General features: G+C 38.9%; 1 protein-coding gene across 1 annotated transcript; it reads left to right on the forward strand.

The window, feature by feature from the left end:
- Window positions 1-918: 918 nt before the first annotated feature.
- SGCB (sarcoglycan beta) lies at window positions 919-16,181 on the forward strand. Its single transcript, XM_081061547.1, has 6 exons — window positions 919-1,013; window positions 5,008-5,217; window positions 8,394-8,579; window positions 9,224-9,415; window positions 9,731-9,862; window positions 12,943-16,181. Exons 1-6 carry the CDS (start codon window positions 981-983, stop codon window positions 13,144-13,146), a joined length of 957 nt encoding a protein of 318 aa, XP_080917673.1. The 5' UTR covers window positions 919-980; the 3' UTR covers window positions 13,147-16,181.
- Window positions 16,182-16,447: the final 266 nt, after the last annotated feature.

The raw sequence follows: 16,447 nt of genomic DNA on the forward strand, positions 1-16,447 counted from the left end.
TATACAGAAATTAATGAACAGTTCGGTACTGACATTAGCCAAAATCAGAGTAGAGAAGGGAATATCTTGTCTAGGGAATATCTTGTCTAGAGAAGGGAATAACTTGTCGTTTTACTTCCAATGCCTAGCATAGCATTGACGCTTATTGTCTTAGAAATTTGCCTGATATCCCAGTTTATCCCTTGTTTATGAGAGATTTATTATGTGTCAGATTGTCTATTTAAACTTCACAGCAATCCTCTGATGTAAAGCAGGTAGTTAGTGAAATAATGACTCCAGTCATTAAAAAGCAATACTGACCTAGTTCCTAGAAAAAGAAAGGTTACGTGTACATTTGGGTGGCTTCCTGGTGTGCAGTAAATATCTGTGAAATTAGGTTTCCCAGGATAACATGGACAACACTACCTCCCATACTAAATGGTAAACCCACCCCCACTGCCACGGAAACAGGCATCAAACTTCACAGGCGCTCCAAAGTTAAGAAGCATCCCCGAAAGTGACAGTGTGTCTTCCTCGAGGACTCTACGCTTTCAAGATTTTAGCAGGCTAGCTGGTAACTGGTTACCCTCTGTCCGCATTGTCGCCCACTGTCACCCCATCTTCGTCCCCCTCTACTCTCGAAAACGCCCCTTTTGGGCCCCAGCCGGGGAGACCCCGGCCCGCGAAGGACTGAGAATCTGCCCGCCGGGGATGGCATCGGCCCAGCGCGGCGGGGAACGCGGTTGGGGAAGAAGAGGCGTCCTCGGCACTCTGCGGGCGCCCTTTCCGGAGAGTCCAGAGGCGGCCCGAAGTCGCGTGGCATCGCCGTGCGCGGAAGGAAACACGTCCCCGAGGCCCCCGCCCTGGACGCAGGGCGCAGCGGGGCGCCGCCTCCGAACCTCCCCCCCCCACAGACGGGGTGGGGGGCAGCGAGCCGCGGGCCCCCCCACCGGCCGCCGGGGCGCAGGCGCAGGCGCTCGAGGTGCGGCGGCCGCGGGAAGATGGCGGCGGCGGCGGCGGCGGCGGCCGAGCAGGTCTGTGAGCCCCGCCGCGGCCGCGGACTGCAGGGGCAGGGGCCCCGGGGTCCTGCCGGCGGGTCCAGCGTGGGGCTGGCCGGGGGAGCAGGGCTCCGTGGGGCGGCGCGGCGCGGGGCGGGAGCGCGGTCTGCAGCCCGGGATGCCGGCCAAGGCCGGGCGAGCCCCCGGGCAGGGGCTCCGGGGCGGGGGAGGAGGAGCGAGCCGGGCTCTCGGCCGGGCCTGGCTGTCCCTCGGCTGCGAGGAGCAGGGGTCGCCGTCCTAAGAGGCCGGGCTGCCGGGAGCCTGCGCGGGGACGAGCCGGGACGTGCGCTCGCTCGGCGGCACCGCCGGGATGCGGGTAAAAATAAGCTCGGCCCCGCGGCCGCCAGGCCCCCGCCGGCAGCCAGGGCACAGCTGTCGCCGGCTGTCAGCCTGCGGCCGCTTCTTGTTTCTGTCGTCCCCGGTAAGGATGGAGAGGTGCAGGCACCCCGATGTCTCCGCGCGCTGTGGTTTTTGGAGATCTGGTCACCGGTAGGAAACGGTCTCCTGACCGATTGGCTTAAAAGCATTTTTAAAAATGCGTTATGAAGTAATTCATGATCGGCATTGTGAACTAGTAACTTGGAAAAGTTTCAAAGGCTATTTTCCTCCAAAAGCAAGCTGGACATATGTGTATATTTATACGTGAATGTGTGTGTGTGTGTAAAGATACATACACAGACCGATAGTTACTAAGGTTATTTGTTATAAAAATAATTTTCATCGTCACTTCTTTCTTTAACTGTTATTTCCCTTAAAGAAAAAAAAAACCCACTATGATATGGTAGTGTCTTTTGAAAAAGTCCCATTCTTCAACACTGTTTAAAAAAATAAATAGGAGTCGAGCAGCCAACATTCTGTCTCCAGAAAATCTTTTTTTTCCTGGGAAGATTTTCTCAGATAATTAACGGCTTTTAGAGATCTATTGGAGATGTGTCACTGGAAGAGTCATTCTTAGGGACCTAAAATAAACTCGTCCATTCCAGTTCGTCTCTTACTGGTTTGATTTTGCTCTAATGCAAATTCTCTTGTATCACTCGCCTATTTCACATCTTCAGTATTCCCCCATCACCTTCAGATAGAATCCATCATTCTTGACATGGTACTTATATCCATTCATTTACTGGCCTCTAACCACAGCTCTCACACCTTTTTGACCCTTTCCTATACAATGCCTGTACGCATTTCATATATAGGTGCACTTTTGCCTAACTCCTGTTTATCTTTCAAGATTCAACTGAAACCTCAACTTTTCTTAAAAATCTTCACTGATGCTTCTGCTCGCTCAGTGGAGTTGCATTCCTCCGGTGTCTGTGCATTGTTCCTCTACGGCACTTGCCACGTTGAACTGCAGTTGTTAATGACCCTGACTATCTACCCTACTTACCTGTAAGTAAGTTCATTGAGAGTAGGTGCCGTGTCTTCCTCATCTTAGTAGTCTGAACATCTGGCATATAATAACTCTTCAATAAATGTAAAGTGCATTAAATAAATATAATAGTGCACGTGAATTTGCAGAGAAGAGTAAAGAATGCATCCTAGGTGGGATGCATTTTGCCCTGTCTCTCTCATCAGACCTAGATTCAAATTCTGGCTAAGATATTTAAATTGCACATCTATCAGCATTGTCACACATGTCTGTGAACAGTAGAAGAACACACACTTCCCTTAAGGGATTTTACTATCTTTGGCGGGGGGAGGGGGGTATCTATCAAAATGCATATTCAACTCTAAAACATCCGCAGTGTCATGCACCCTGATAGATGTCGCACCTCTTGCAGGTACACAACCACCACAACTGTATTCAGCATCGTGTTTTGTGATAAAATCTATTGAGTAGATTGAATTCTCTTCTACAGAGCTGTCCTCGTTGCTTTGTGGAATTTAAAAATTTTATCTACCACATTACTCAAGATGCTCTTTCCTGTCTTTTTCCGTAAGCCTTCAACCAGCCTGCTACCCCCGATGAGATTCCAGTAACCCTCTCCTCTCTTTCTTGGCATCCCTAGGAAAAAGAAGGTTTTCCTTTTGTGGTGTAAACCATTTCAATGATGTGGGATGCCCTGTAAGACTGTTCTTTTCTCTTGTACTCTGTACCACTTGCTTTCCTGCCTCTCTTGGCATCTTTCCCTCTGCCATCAACTATACTTGTCCTCCTACAAATTGAAGGACCGGGGAGGTACTAACAACAACAACAACAACAAAGAAAAGCACAATTTTTCTCTAACAGTACATGATTCTTTAGCTAGTCTCCCTCTTTCCTCTTTTCTCCTTCTGAACTCAAAACTAGATGTGCACATGCTGGCATTGTTTCAGGACTAATTCCTACTCTCAAAGTTCATCTTACGGAGGCACTTCCTGACAAACCAAGTTCAGCAACAGTACACATCCTTAATTTTCTTACCATTGTCTTTCTCATTGTCCACATTCCCTGCATATTTAAAGTTTCCCAGGACTATATCCTGGGCTCTTCTCTTCCCTCTGTACTGTTTTTCACAGTAAACTGATACAGTCTCATAGATTTAACTTACCTCTAGGCTGAGGACTCTCAAATCTATCTCTACTCCTGACTGACCTAATATCCCATCCTTCCTATGGGCTTTGAGGCATGTGGTATTTCTCATTCAATTCAAATGCAACATATGTAGAATCTTCTCCTTCCTTCATTCCCCATATTTAACTAGTCATCATTCAGTAAACATGAGGTTCTTTTTTTGACCTTGCTACAAATTCAGTTAACTTTTCTGTTGAAGTATATTTTTTCATCTATCCTTTTTCATCCCACCTTAGTTTAGGCCTTCATTTCCACTAACCTCCATTACTACAGCATCCCCAACAGCCTGCTTACAGTCTACTTAATCCTCTTTCCTAGCTCCTCCCAATGCCACATTTAGCATCCTGAAACATACATGTGCCATTCATGTTCAGAAATCTCCAGTGACTCCCAATTAAACAGACATAAAGACTAGAATTTGGACCCAGCTGTCCAAGAACTTTAACAACCTGCCCTACATGTCCAACTTTATTCTCCCTGAACTATCAGATCTGACCCACCTACTCCTGGTTTCTCTGACAACTCCAAGCCAACCTGTCTCTTCTCTCATTGAATTCCACAGCATATATTGTCTATACCATTGATTTTGGCACCTGAACATACAGAATCTTTTATTGCATGCTAATTATTCCATATACCCAAATCACATTTGTATGTCTAGAGGATAAGGATCCTGGTCTATATTTCGTTTGTATTCCTATTTATGTTACTAGTGCTTAAGCATAAAGTGCTCACTAAATACCTACTTAATAAATTTTCTCAGAGTTCTATAAAATATGTAAATTGTACAGTATCCATTTCTACCCATTTCTTTTGTGTTCGTGATGGGCCAGATTATTACCTAAAATGTCATTCAACCACAGTCTAAGTCAGAGTTCTCAAACTTTTTGGTCTCAGGTTCTTTGAACTCTTAAAAATTATAGACAATTCCAAAGAACTTTCGTTTATGTGGGTTGTATCCATTGATATTTACCATATTGGAAATTAAAACAACTTTTTAGGGGGTGGCCCGTTAGCTCAGTTGGTTAGAGCGTGGTGCTAATAACATCAAGGTTGCTGGTTCAATTCTCACATAGGCCACTGTGAGCTGTGCCCTCCTTAAAAAAACACAAGCAAACAAATGTGTATGTCCATTCTTTCCCCAAATCAGCTAACTGTACACTTACTGAAGTAGGACTGTTCACAGCAGAGAATGGAAATATGTTATCAAATAGTCACACTGAAAGTTCTCCTCTACGACACCTCCAAGCACAGTAAGGCCCTTACTGATCGCCTGCAACTAAATGTGGCTTGAAGTTTATTAGTGGAAAATATATCACTAACCAATTCCGCTTTCTTTGGTTATGAATATGCACTTAATAAATCAATGCATCAAAAAGAGAGGCTATAGCTGTCCCTATGTGTTGTACTTTGTTTTAGCAAAGTTCCAATGGTCCTGTAAAGAAGTCCATGCGTGAGAAGGCTGTTGAGAGAAGAAATGTCAACAAGGAGCACAACAGTAACTTTAAAGCCGGGTATATTCCCATTGATGAGGATCGCCTCCATAAAACAGGCTTGAGAGGGAGGAAGGGCAACCTGGCCATCTGTGTGATCATCCTCTTGTTTATCCTGGCTGTCATCAACTTAATCGTGAGTATGCAGCGCAGCACTGTCTTTTTTTCCTTACCATGGGGAATTTTTCATCTGTTTTTCAGTGAAATCATGGACTTCGTTTCTATCATTTCTTTCAAGATCCTCTTACTTTCTTCTTTTCTACACATTTTATCTCTTACTGTGTTTTAATGACTACTTTATATATAAAAACATGCTAATATTGCCATGTATTCGTTTTATTTAGAAAAAAATGTCCATGGATCCTTCCCTTTAAAGGACTTAAGTTTTAAAAGGGTAGGATCAACTCAGCAGAAAAGACCTTTGCCAAGGTTATTTTATTGCTTTTATTGCCTTTAAAACCTCTCTTAAATAATATAATCGTGTCTGTTTTCATTCAGCTTTTCCCACACTTCGTCTTGTCTCCTTGGCTAGATTTTAAAATTGTAAACCCTTGGGTGGCGGTAAAGTGTTATTCTTTTAGTCTTAAATCTCTGTTGTCAAAGAATGAAAGGATCTGGTAGGCTGGTTTACACTAAGGTGCTAAGTACCTGGTATGTTGCCTTTTCCAAAGATATTTGCTTTTTTAATGAAGAAGGGTTTCAATCCAAGGGCATAACTATCTGAGGGTTAAATCTGAAACCCTCTGGCATGTGTGTGGATACATATTTTCAGAGCGTGATTATTGGTGCACTTAACCACTGATGATGACCGTGGACTTCGGCAATTCTAAAGTGATTCCATTTACTTTCTTCTTTACTTCTAATACTCTCAAACCAGTCCTTTGTATTTACGTACATCCAAAACATTCGTGTCTAATTCTTTACTTAAATCAAAAAGAGCTGATATTGTAAATAGCTTTACTAGGAGCACATATACTGAATTTATTTTATTTTGTAAATTTATTTTCTTGGAAACTTTTGATTAAGATGGCAGAGAAAAGATATTATCATCCCCTTCCTCTCTAAAAAGCTCATCTCCAAGGTGAAAATGTCAAGAGACAGAAATATCTTAGGAGAAAGTAGGAGTTAACTGAAATCTAAATCATAACATATGAAGACAAAAAGGAGGAGGAGGAATAGCAGATAACTTATCAGAGAAGAGAAACTGCTGTGTGTGTGAGACGAGGTTGCAGGGTGTGTTGGTGAAAGCGCCTTGCAGAACCCCGAAATGCCTCAGGAACTGGAAGTACAAGTACCCCAAAAAGCAGAGGTGAGGCGGGAACTGAAAACAGCTTGTTCGAAAATCTGTAGAAGGAGCCAGGAGATCCCTAGCCTTCCTCTGCCTTCCAGCCAGCAGTGAGGCACCCAGAGAGGATTCTTTCTGCCTGAGGCTGTTGCACAGAGGAAGTAGGGGTGGGGTTCCCTACAGAAAGCAGGGACGTCTACATCGTGAGCACTGAGACTCCCTTTCCCAGGCTCCTTTGTCTTTATCTTCCACCTCGTTTTCTGATACTCCAGGAAAGAGATACCCTGGGCAAGAGATAAAATAGCCTCCTCTGGAGAAACTGAAGCACCTGGAAAACAAACCTGAAGATATTACCTTTGGCAGGTCCCAGTGAAAAAGTCACATGATCTCCCTCCTGCAAGCCTGTCAATCACAAACCCCACCCCACACAGAGAACTTTCCATGGACTTTTTGCAACCTCACTGTTAAATATGAACACTGAGCCACAAAGGATCAATATATTTTGAAGGAAAACTCCCAGAATGGAAAAATGATAGCGACCTAAAATATCCAAACCATGAGGAAAGTAGGAATTCAAGGAGATAGAGAAAAATGCAATGAATAACAGAAAACTTAAAAAACAACCAAAAAAAACCCTAAAATCAGTATCTTCAGAGAAATGAAAAGACATTACATCCATGAAACATGGATAACATGCCATCAAAAAGGAGCAATTAAAGAAGACGGACCAACTCCTAGAAATACGGATGGATGGATATTGGAAGATAAAGAAAAGGAACTCTTCCAGAAAGTTCAATAACAAAGAATCAATCCAAGAACTGTAACATTCTGTTAATAGGAGTTTCAGAAACAGAAAAGGGAACACACTGGGGAGAAAGTTGTCAAACAAATCAAGAAAGTTTCCGAGAACAAATTGAAAACTACGTTCTGGGTCCAGCATAGAAAAGATTCACACCAAGGCCATTACTGTGAAATTTAAGAAAACCAAGAGTAAATAGAAAATCCTAAAATCTTCCAGAGGAAAAAGAAGCAGGTTATGTATAAAGAATACAAAATCAGAGTGGCATTGAACCTCTCAAAAGCAGCACTGAACACTAGAAAACAAGAAAGCAAAGGCCTTCAAAATTCAGAGAGAAAACAGATTCTAATCTAGAAATGTATACCAACCTAGACTATCGATCAGATGGGAGGGAATATAAGACATTTTTTAGCCATGCACACTCTCAGAAAATGTTACTTCACGTAGATTTTTAAGGAGCCCACTGGAGGATGTGCACTACCAAAAGAAGGTATAAAAACCAAGAAAGTTGGGAGAGAAAAATAGAAGTTATAAATGATCTGAGAGGTTTGGACCTCTCGAATGTTTTAGTGAGAGACATTTGGCAGAAATGTTGGAAGGTTTGAAAACATTTAGTTAGATTTTCAAAGAAACTAAGCAAAGGAAAAACAAATATTAAATTCAGAGACACAAAGTACAGGAAAGGATCTGCCATCATAATACAGTATTTGGCTTAGCAGTGAATAATATTTACATAGTTATTATACTGAAAGTATTGAACATGGATTTAACCAAAACTTGAGATTGGAGTTGGAAAAGAAATACAGATGAGCTAAAATTCTTACCTGCTAAAATAGGAAACTAACAAATAAAACCTAAAATTAAAGAGTGAAGAAACAATATACACATATCATTTAGAAATAAGGAGGTAAATTCTGGACGAAATATTGAAAATTATTGAAAGTGGATGTCCTGGATGAGATATGGAGAGGGTAGACAAAATAAGAAACTGCTCTTTATTTTTTATAGACCTTTTAGCACTTTTTGACTTTTAACTATTTGCATGTAATACCTTGATAAAAATAAAATTGATTTTGTTTATAATTGGAAAACCAATTGATATGTTCATCTCACCTATAAAACACTTTAGAAAGTTTAATCCTTTGGCAGTTATCTTTTCTATTTGTTTTCCAATTATGTTAATTAAATTTATGCCACCTATTAACAGTGGGCTTGTTTTCTTGTTTAGATTACACTTGTTATCTGGGCTGTGATTCGCATCGGACCAAATGGCTGTGACAGCATGGAGTTTCATGAAAGTGGTCTGCTTCGATTTAAGCAAGTTTCTGACATGGGAGTTATACATCCTCTTTATAAGAGCACAGTAGGAGGAAGGCGAAATGAAAATTTGGTGATTACTGGCAACAACCAGCCTGTAAGTTACCACGTTAATTGAGAGACATTGAAGAAAAATTCTTTGGAAAATCTAGAGTTGATTCTTAGAAATGGATGTTTTCCTTTAGGGAAAGTTCATAAATATATTTAATAATATTGTTGGTCTTACAGTTTATTAATATTAGATACTTTCTTAATCTGGATTTTGTTCCATGGTAGCATTTTCTGTGATGTAATTACTGTAAGAATACATAGTTTAGTCTTTTCTTCTTACGAGGAAACCATTTTAAAAAAGCACCTTCCCAGATTAGAATACCCTCTACTTTTGGGAGTCTAGAAGAGAGTACACCCATCTAGTCAGTGGCAGCCCATGCCAAGTGGCTGCTGTCACACATGTTTGTAACTGCCTAGAACCTCAAGGAGGTATCCTTACCTCCTCCACCCATCATCAGCCTCCGTGCATTTGCCCTGTTACCCATGTATTTGTGCAGAGCAGTGTAAGCAAATAAACACGTAAGCCCTCATTTAAAGAACTCTTCTCCCAAGTGGGTGGAGGGGGGATAGACAGACTCAGTTAAAACTATTTAAAATTAGTCTATTATTACAGAGTGTTCTAACAATGTTTTTGATGAAGTTTGGATGCAGTCTCCTTTGAAACCATTCATGAAAAGTGTTTTTCTGAAGATTGTTTTTCAGCAAGGGACAACAAAGCTCAGTGTAGAAAAGAACAAAACTTCTATTACAAGTGACATTGGTATGCAGTTTTTCGACCCAAGGACTCAAAATATCTTATTCAGCACAGACTACGAAACTCATGAGTTTCATTTACCAAGTGGAGTGAAAAGTTTGAATGTTCAAAAAGCATCTACGGAAAGGGTATGACTTATTTTCTTTGCTTTATTAATGAAAGAAAATTATTGTCTGAAGTTACAAAATGGGAGGGGAGTTTCACTGTTTGCTAGTGGTATGAAAGAAATTCCAGAGCAATGGAACAGATTAGTTCTAGATGTGTTATTAACTAGCTGATGTGATCATTATCAAGTCATCTCTCTTTATCTCAACATCTGTAAAATGTGAATGAAAACACTTGCCTTTCACATTTCACATTGAAACACCTATTCCACTATCTGTGATAATAATTCTCACTTTAATTTAGAAACTCTTTTCACTGCTTCTTTTTTTTTTTTTCAGATTACCAGCAATGCTACTAGTGATTTAAATATAAAAGTTGATGGGCGTGCTATAGTGCGTGGAAATGAAGGAGTGTTCATTATGGGCAAAACCATTGAATTTCACATGGGTGGTAATATGGAGTTAAAAGCAGTGAGTATTTTTTAAGAGTTTAAGAGAATAGATTCTTGGGTACATAAATTCATATGTGGAATAATATGCAGTTATTGAAAATGGCAGTATAGTTGTATATTTTTGACATGGAAAGAAGTTCAAAATGGATTGTGAAGTAAAAGAAAGTTATAAAACAATTTGTGAAATATCTCATTTTTACTTTTCAGAACATATGTATGTTTATAAAAACCCGGCAGGTATGTCAATAGATCCACAATGATGAGCTATGGGTTGCAGGATAATAGATGATTTTAATTTTAATTTTATTTCTGCTTGCCTGTTATTTTCTATAAAAAAAAAATTTTTACATAGTGATACCTATATTATTTTAAAAGGAAAACAAAAACAAAAACAAAAAAACTTCCAAAAGAGAATTCTGGAAGATTAAAGTGAGTATCTATTCCACAAAGTTGCCAGGGTATTTTTTCAGTTAGATTTTTCATATCCCTTCCAGGGTTTTGTATCCAGTGATGTGAAAATCAAATAGCAAATATATAAAATGTATTTTTATTTATACATCTATTATTAATTGTAAAGCAAAAACCTTTTGCCTTTATTATAGCTATTGAAAAGTGAGATTTTCTCTGTGTGTTACAGATTATATTTGAACTTTAATAGGTAACATACTTCATATGAGGGAGCCATAAATCCAAAAACATTTTACCTACTCACAATCCTGGTGAAAGTATATTTGTTCAAAATGTCTTTGGGCACCTGCTATATGCTACTTAACTAAAGCTAATTAAATCTGTTTTAACAAGCATTCAATGAAAAAAACAGAACTTAAACCAATGGACTTACAAAATAAATGTTTCCTTTTTTAAATTTAATTTCATAGATCTTAGGGGGAAAAAACTTTAAAAAATTGAAGTTCTTTCACTTTCAAAAATAGCTTTTCCCACTAAAGCACATATTCCAACCTCTAAATAATAAAGATGAACCTAAAATGTGATTCTTGAAAGAAATTCAATAGCAATACTGAGTATTTTTTACATGTACTGTACAGTAAGAAGCCATTTCTCTAAGAGAATAGTGTTGAAAAATGGTCTCAGTGGGCTGTTCTCTGCACTAGAAACTCGAAGAAGCAATAGATGCTATAGATTTGTACTTAGCCACTAGTGAGTTACTAAATCTTTTATTTTTCCTCCCTGAAAATTCTACCTGTTGTTAATATGATAAATATTAAAATACTTTAAAATATACATACATGTCACTTTCTCCACAGTTAAAGAAAAAGCCAGTATTTAAAATAATAATTAGCTTTGTAATTCAGTTAATATTAGTGGTTAGTTTTTAACTGTATAGTTAATCATTAGAAAGAGTTTTCTCAAACTACTTTTAAAAAGTGACTGTTTCAGCAATTTAAAGAAAACAGTATTAAATGACCACAAGATGGCAGCACTGGAACAAAATTGGAAAAGTCATCGCTTAAGACTTATTTATTCCATATACTATCACTTCATAGTCAATTAGCCATTTTCATTACTTCATAACCAACTTCCTCATTGCTTTAAATACCCTCTATAAGCTGATGATTCTCAAATTTGAAATTCTCTCTTTAATCTCTCCTCTGAACTGTGCTGCTCATATCCACCTGCCTTCTTACCTTCTCTACTTCAGTATCTAATAGGCAACTCAGATTCAACAAGACTAAAATCTTCATATCCTCCCTCCCTCCCCAAACATACATTTGTTTCAGGATTACCTTCCACTTAAGTGGTACCTATCAGTACGTCAGCAAAGCCTTCAGAAGACATACAGAATCTAGCTGCTGCTTACCACCTTCACCACCAGCACCACCACTACCACCATGCTATAAACCATCATCATTTCCTACCTGCACTGTTGGAACAGCCCTTAAGTGGTCCCCGCTTCCTCTTTCACCCTGTAGTTAGTTCTCTATACAGCAGCCAGGATGATCCTTTTTAAAAGATCGTACTACTTCCCTACTCAGAACCCTCCAAATGGCTTCCTGTCTGATTCAGAATAAAATCCAAAGTCCATTCCCTGGACTTACCTATGTGGCCCCTAGTTATTTCATTGACTCATCTCCTACCAGTCTTCTCCCTCACTCTCTCTGCTTCAGCCTCACTGACCTCCTTCTTGTTCCTACAGCACCAGGCACATCTTACTTTGGGGCCTTTGTGTGTAGTGTTTCCTCTGCCCAGAGTATTCTTCCCCAGTTACGCACATGGTTTACTCCTTCACATAATCCGGTTTCCATTGCTGCGTGACCTTATCAGAGGGGCCTTCCCCCACCGCCCTGTGTAAAGTAGAACCCCTGCCTGGTCACTTTCTCCCTACTTTACCTGAGTTATTTTTCTCAGATATCATATTTGTCTTACCTCCCCATGTGTTTACTGCCCCTCTCCCATTAAAATGTCAACTGTGTGAGAACTTGAACCTTGCTTGTCTGTCAACTGCTACATCCCCAGCACATAGAATAGTGTCTAACACATAGTAGACATTTAATCGTTATTTGTTGAATGAATGAAAAAAGAAAAGGAATAAAGGAGAGAGAAGCTTAGGAATTCCTTTAAAAAAGGGAGGTAGGGAGCCTACAATACAAGAATGTTCCTGGAACAGTGGGATTGAGGAAGAAAACCTCCAGGCAGTTTCCCTCGAGTGCCCGGTCTTCAAAATTGTATAGTTTGAATCCTCATTTGAGGTGTTCAAAACATTGGAAATTAATTTTCTCTAGGAGAAAAAGTCTTTTTCTGCTCATCGTCAGAAACTTATCAACTAGTAATCTTGTTAAAACTCTCTTAGGAAGAAACAAATAAAAATGATCTAAGACTTTATCAACATTAGTCTTATTATACACTTAGGAATTTTGATACAATTTTAACAGAAATAAATTGTGTTACAAATATATTTGTATACATTTAAACTATTACTAAGATGTCACTAGCTGAATCTTGATACTAGTTTTGTTTTCTTTGTTTTGGTCATAACTTTACTCTTTCTTACTGCCTTCTTGTTAATATGCCAATAAGTTTTATTTGATTTGTTTTATCCTCATTTGTGGAGGTAAATAAATTATACTGTTCTCCTAATAGGAAAACAGCATCATCCTCAATGGAACTGTGATGGTTAGCACAACTCGCCTCCCCAGTTCCTCCAGTGGAGACCAGTTTGGTCCTGGCGACTGGGTGCGCTACAAGCTCTGTATGTGTGCCGACGGAACTCTCTTCAAAGTGCGAGTCACGGGCCAGAACATGGGCTGCCAAATCGCAGGCAACCCCTGTGGTAACACTCACTAGAAGAACCTGAGAGGTCATCCATATGTTCATGTCTGGACTTGACTCTTTTTTTAAGTATGCATGCAAATCATGTTTTTACAGAGTTTGTGATCATTGATAATTATTTTATCTGCAGAGCACTACTGTATGTATTATATATAATCTCCATATTTAAAATATTCTCAGAGAGCCTACCTTCTGTTTCATTAATTTGCACTGATCTTCAAATTATAGTTCTCTAAAGTAATTATCAGAAATTAATAAAGTCAAAATTAATCTTTTAAAAAGTGTTTTTAAAATTCCACTATTCCTTGTCTAAAGGATAAAGGGCTGAAGCAACTGTTGAGACTCCCTGTAAGTAAGCTTTTGGTAACTAAATAAAGATAGACCCACTTAAGATATTTAAAAGGTACACATTGTCCGTAAATGTTACACACTGTGTCTCATGGCTTCTTAGAGCAAAGACAGGTTTTTGGCGCGTTAACTTGCAGCCATATTCTCACATGCAAGTGAAGTTATTAAAGAACTTCACGTATGTGAGATAATAAGAAACTGTGGTTCCTTAGTTTTGCACAAGGAAGAAATTAATATTATAGAATGTTTACTTGTTAAATATTGATAAATATTAAATGTTCACAATGTGGTAGAAATTAAAATTCTATCCATCTCAGCTTTAACTTTTAGATAATGATAATAGCCGTCATTTACTAAGCATCTTATATATCCTAGGCTTTGTCCTGGGCATTGCATGTGTTGTATCTCTAATTCTCACCAGAGCTCTGTAAGTAGATGTTATTATCCAAGTTTTACCTATTAGGAAACTGAGGATCAGAGAAGTTAAGAAATTTGCCTAATGTCACATAGGAAATAGCAGAGTTGGGGTTGGAATTCAGGTGTGGGTCAAACCTAGATGTACCTGCTTCCAAATACCATGTTCTTTTCAATATCAGTACTGTAGTTTTAATTATTTAATACTGTAGAAAGTTGAACAAAGACTAATTCAAACTTACAGGTAAGAATCAAACAAAACAGGTATGCTTACTCTTGTTAAAAAAAAAAATCAGTCACTCAATTGTGTCAAAAAGAAAATAGCCAATCCCTGTTAGATTTTAAACTATCCTAAGCCAATTCCAAAATATTATACTATAGAGATGTTCGATGGCCTAGTTATGGGTTACCCTACTTTCCGGATTGATGGGCCTTGGCACACTGGAGTACCTGAACTGGGGAAAAGGGTTGCCAAGGTATTTATCCCCTCAGCCCTCAGGGCAACACAGTAAGAAGTGAGGGGGTTAGGGAGGCCATGGCCCCAGGTAAGTCCCGCTGGCCAGAAATGGCCCAGTGGCTTCACCCCAATGTGCGATAGCACCCTTTTTAACGTGTGTCATGCCTTGAAAACAGTTGGGAAGCACTAGACTAAACAGTGCTAATGCAGGAAATAATACAAGTAATTTTAAGGAAGTAGGAGAACTGACTCTGCTCTTAATATCACCATCCCACTGTAATGATTTACAACCCTCAGGTCGGTTGATTTTTAATATATTTTATATTTAAATTGAGAGGAACTCTCTGGTATTATTAAGACATAACACAACATCAGGGGCAGAGACTTCAAAGTAGTTTGCTATAAAGTAGGCAGTAGTGATAAATCATAGGCCCTACTCGGCATTCAACTATGACAATATCCTGTCATGGTCACTTTGAACTGTGTAGATAAAAAAATCAATACAAAAAACAATTTGCATTCAGTGTTGTTACAGTTCTCTTTGATAGAAAAACCAAATGCCTTAGAGATTATCAATAGTCATTAAAGTATACTAAAATAGAGATTGACTTACTACATAGTACTGAGTACAGTTTTTAAATGAAGAAAAGAGAAAGTAAAATTTATGACCTCTGAGTGTTATTAGTTGTAGTGACATTCAGAATCTATTTTAATACATTCAGTATCATTTAATATCTGAATGATATTCAGAAAAAAATCCTTTGGAATTTTCATTCAGATACATAGTATATTTTTAAATTTTACATTCATTACTTGTCTGCTCTATTTAGATTTGCTTTGAAAATTTCTTTAAATAAATATTTTTACAAACACTACAGATGCTATGTTACAAAATATTTATTGAATGTAATTCATGAAATAATCTATTTTTACTCCTCTGAGAAATACTTGTGTTTTTGATACATTTCCATTAAGTGCTTTGGACATGAGAGGATATTTTGATGTTTTTATAGAATTGATTGTTAAGGTAACAGGTGTAGTATTTGAGAACACTTTAAAGGTCATCCCTGCTTTTTCACTGAAATGCAGACCTGGAAAATTCCCTGGAAAGCAGATCAAGAACAAACTGTCTGTTTTACCTGTGACCTATTTTGCATAAAGTAAAGCTTCAGCTACTCATCCTCACTATCAGGTGGTATTTTTCTATAAACTGAAATGTTAACTTTCCTCTTTCTGCTGGTTGTTCCTCCCCTATAATGAGCACTGATGTGACAAGCAGTGACCGGGGAAAAGTAGATGACAGGGTCCCAGGAGAGGAGGGGACACATCCTTGTTTAAATAACTGCACTACTTGAGAAGTGGGATGCAATGGCAAGGGAGACAAAGGAAATAAAAGCGAAATGTTTTCAAAACTAATGGGCAGAGAGGAAAAATGGAAAACAACACAAGGTGGGGACTGCCTACATGTGGTCTACAATATTTAAAACTATACTTATTTGTATTCTTTTTGCATTATGAGAAAACAAATTTTGTGTAATAGATTTGTTGATGAAAGGTGGAGATTCTACCTAGTTTGAATGACTTTTGTTTTTTTTTAAGAGGGTAAGAATGTTTCGGTGCTAAACTTGATAAAAAAGATACCATTGAAATGTTGATAATTTTAGTAATCTTTCAAAACGTGTTGAGGGGGGCAAACATTACAAATTATGCCATATAAAATAAACCTATAAATCTGTTTCAGATTGCTAACTTGAGTTTCAGTTCATTCAATTTGTAATAACTATTAATGACCTCTGTTTACAATAAAGATTCTGTAAATTGTTTGCTTTTGATTTCTCAGTGGTTAAAACGTTAGCAGGTTTCTACTTAACCATACAAACATGAATTAAATTTAGTTTGAGACTGGGGCCCCAGTCAGTATTTCTGGAATCCTAGAGCTGGAAGTTAGAAGTTATACAGCCCCAGTGTGGGTAGTCCTCCAGGGCAGTGCAGAAGGCCCCCCCACTGGCTCTGACCTCAGTGTCCCACTGGCGCTGTGGCAAGAGTCCAGGGCCTGGCGAAGAAACGGTGAAGGTTTGCCACAGGGCGGGCTCCGTG

The sequence above is a fragment of the Rhinolophus hipposideros genome (genome assembly GCF_964194185.1).
Source record: "Rhinolophus hipposideros genome assembly, chromosome: 1".
In the NCBI taxonomy this organism is placed as follows: domain Eukaryota; kingdom Metazoa; phylum Chordata; class Mammalia; order Chiroptera; family Rhinolophidae; genus Rhinolophus; species Rhinolophus hipposideros.

Bases quoted from the DNA above. Each gene is read 5' to 3' on its own strand.
- SGCB (XM_081061547.1), top strand. From the start codon at position 981: ATGGCGGCGGCGGCGGCGGCGGCGGCCGAGCAG. The intron at 8,580-9,223 runs GTAAGTTACCAC...GTTTTTCTGAAG, and splicing joins TTACTGGCAACAACCAGCCT to ATTGTTTTTCAGCAAGGGAC. The intron at 9,416-9,730 runs GTATGACTTATT...TTTTTTTTTCAG, and splicing joins AAAAAGCATCTACGGAAAGG to ATTACCAGCAATGCTACTAG.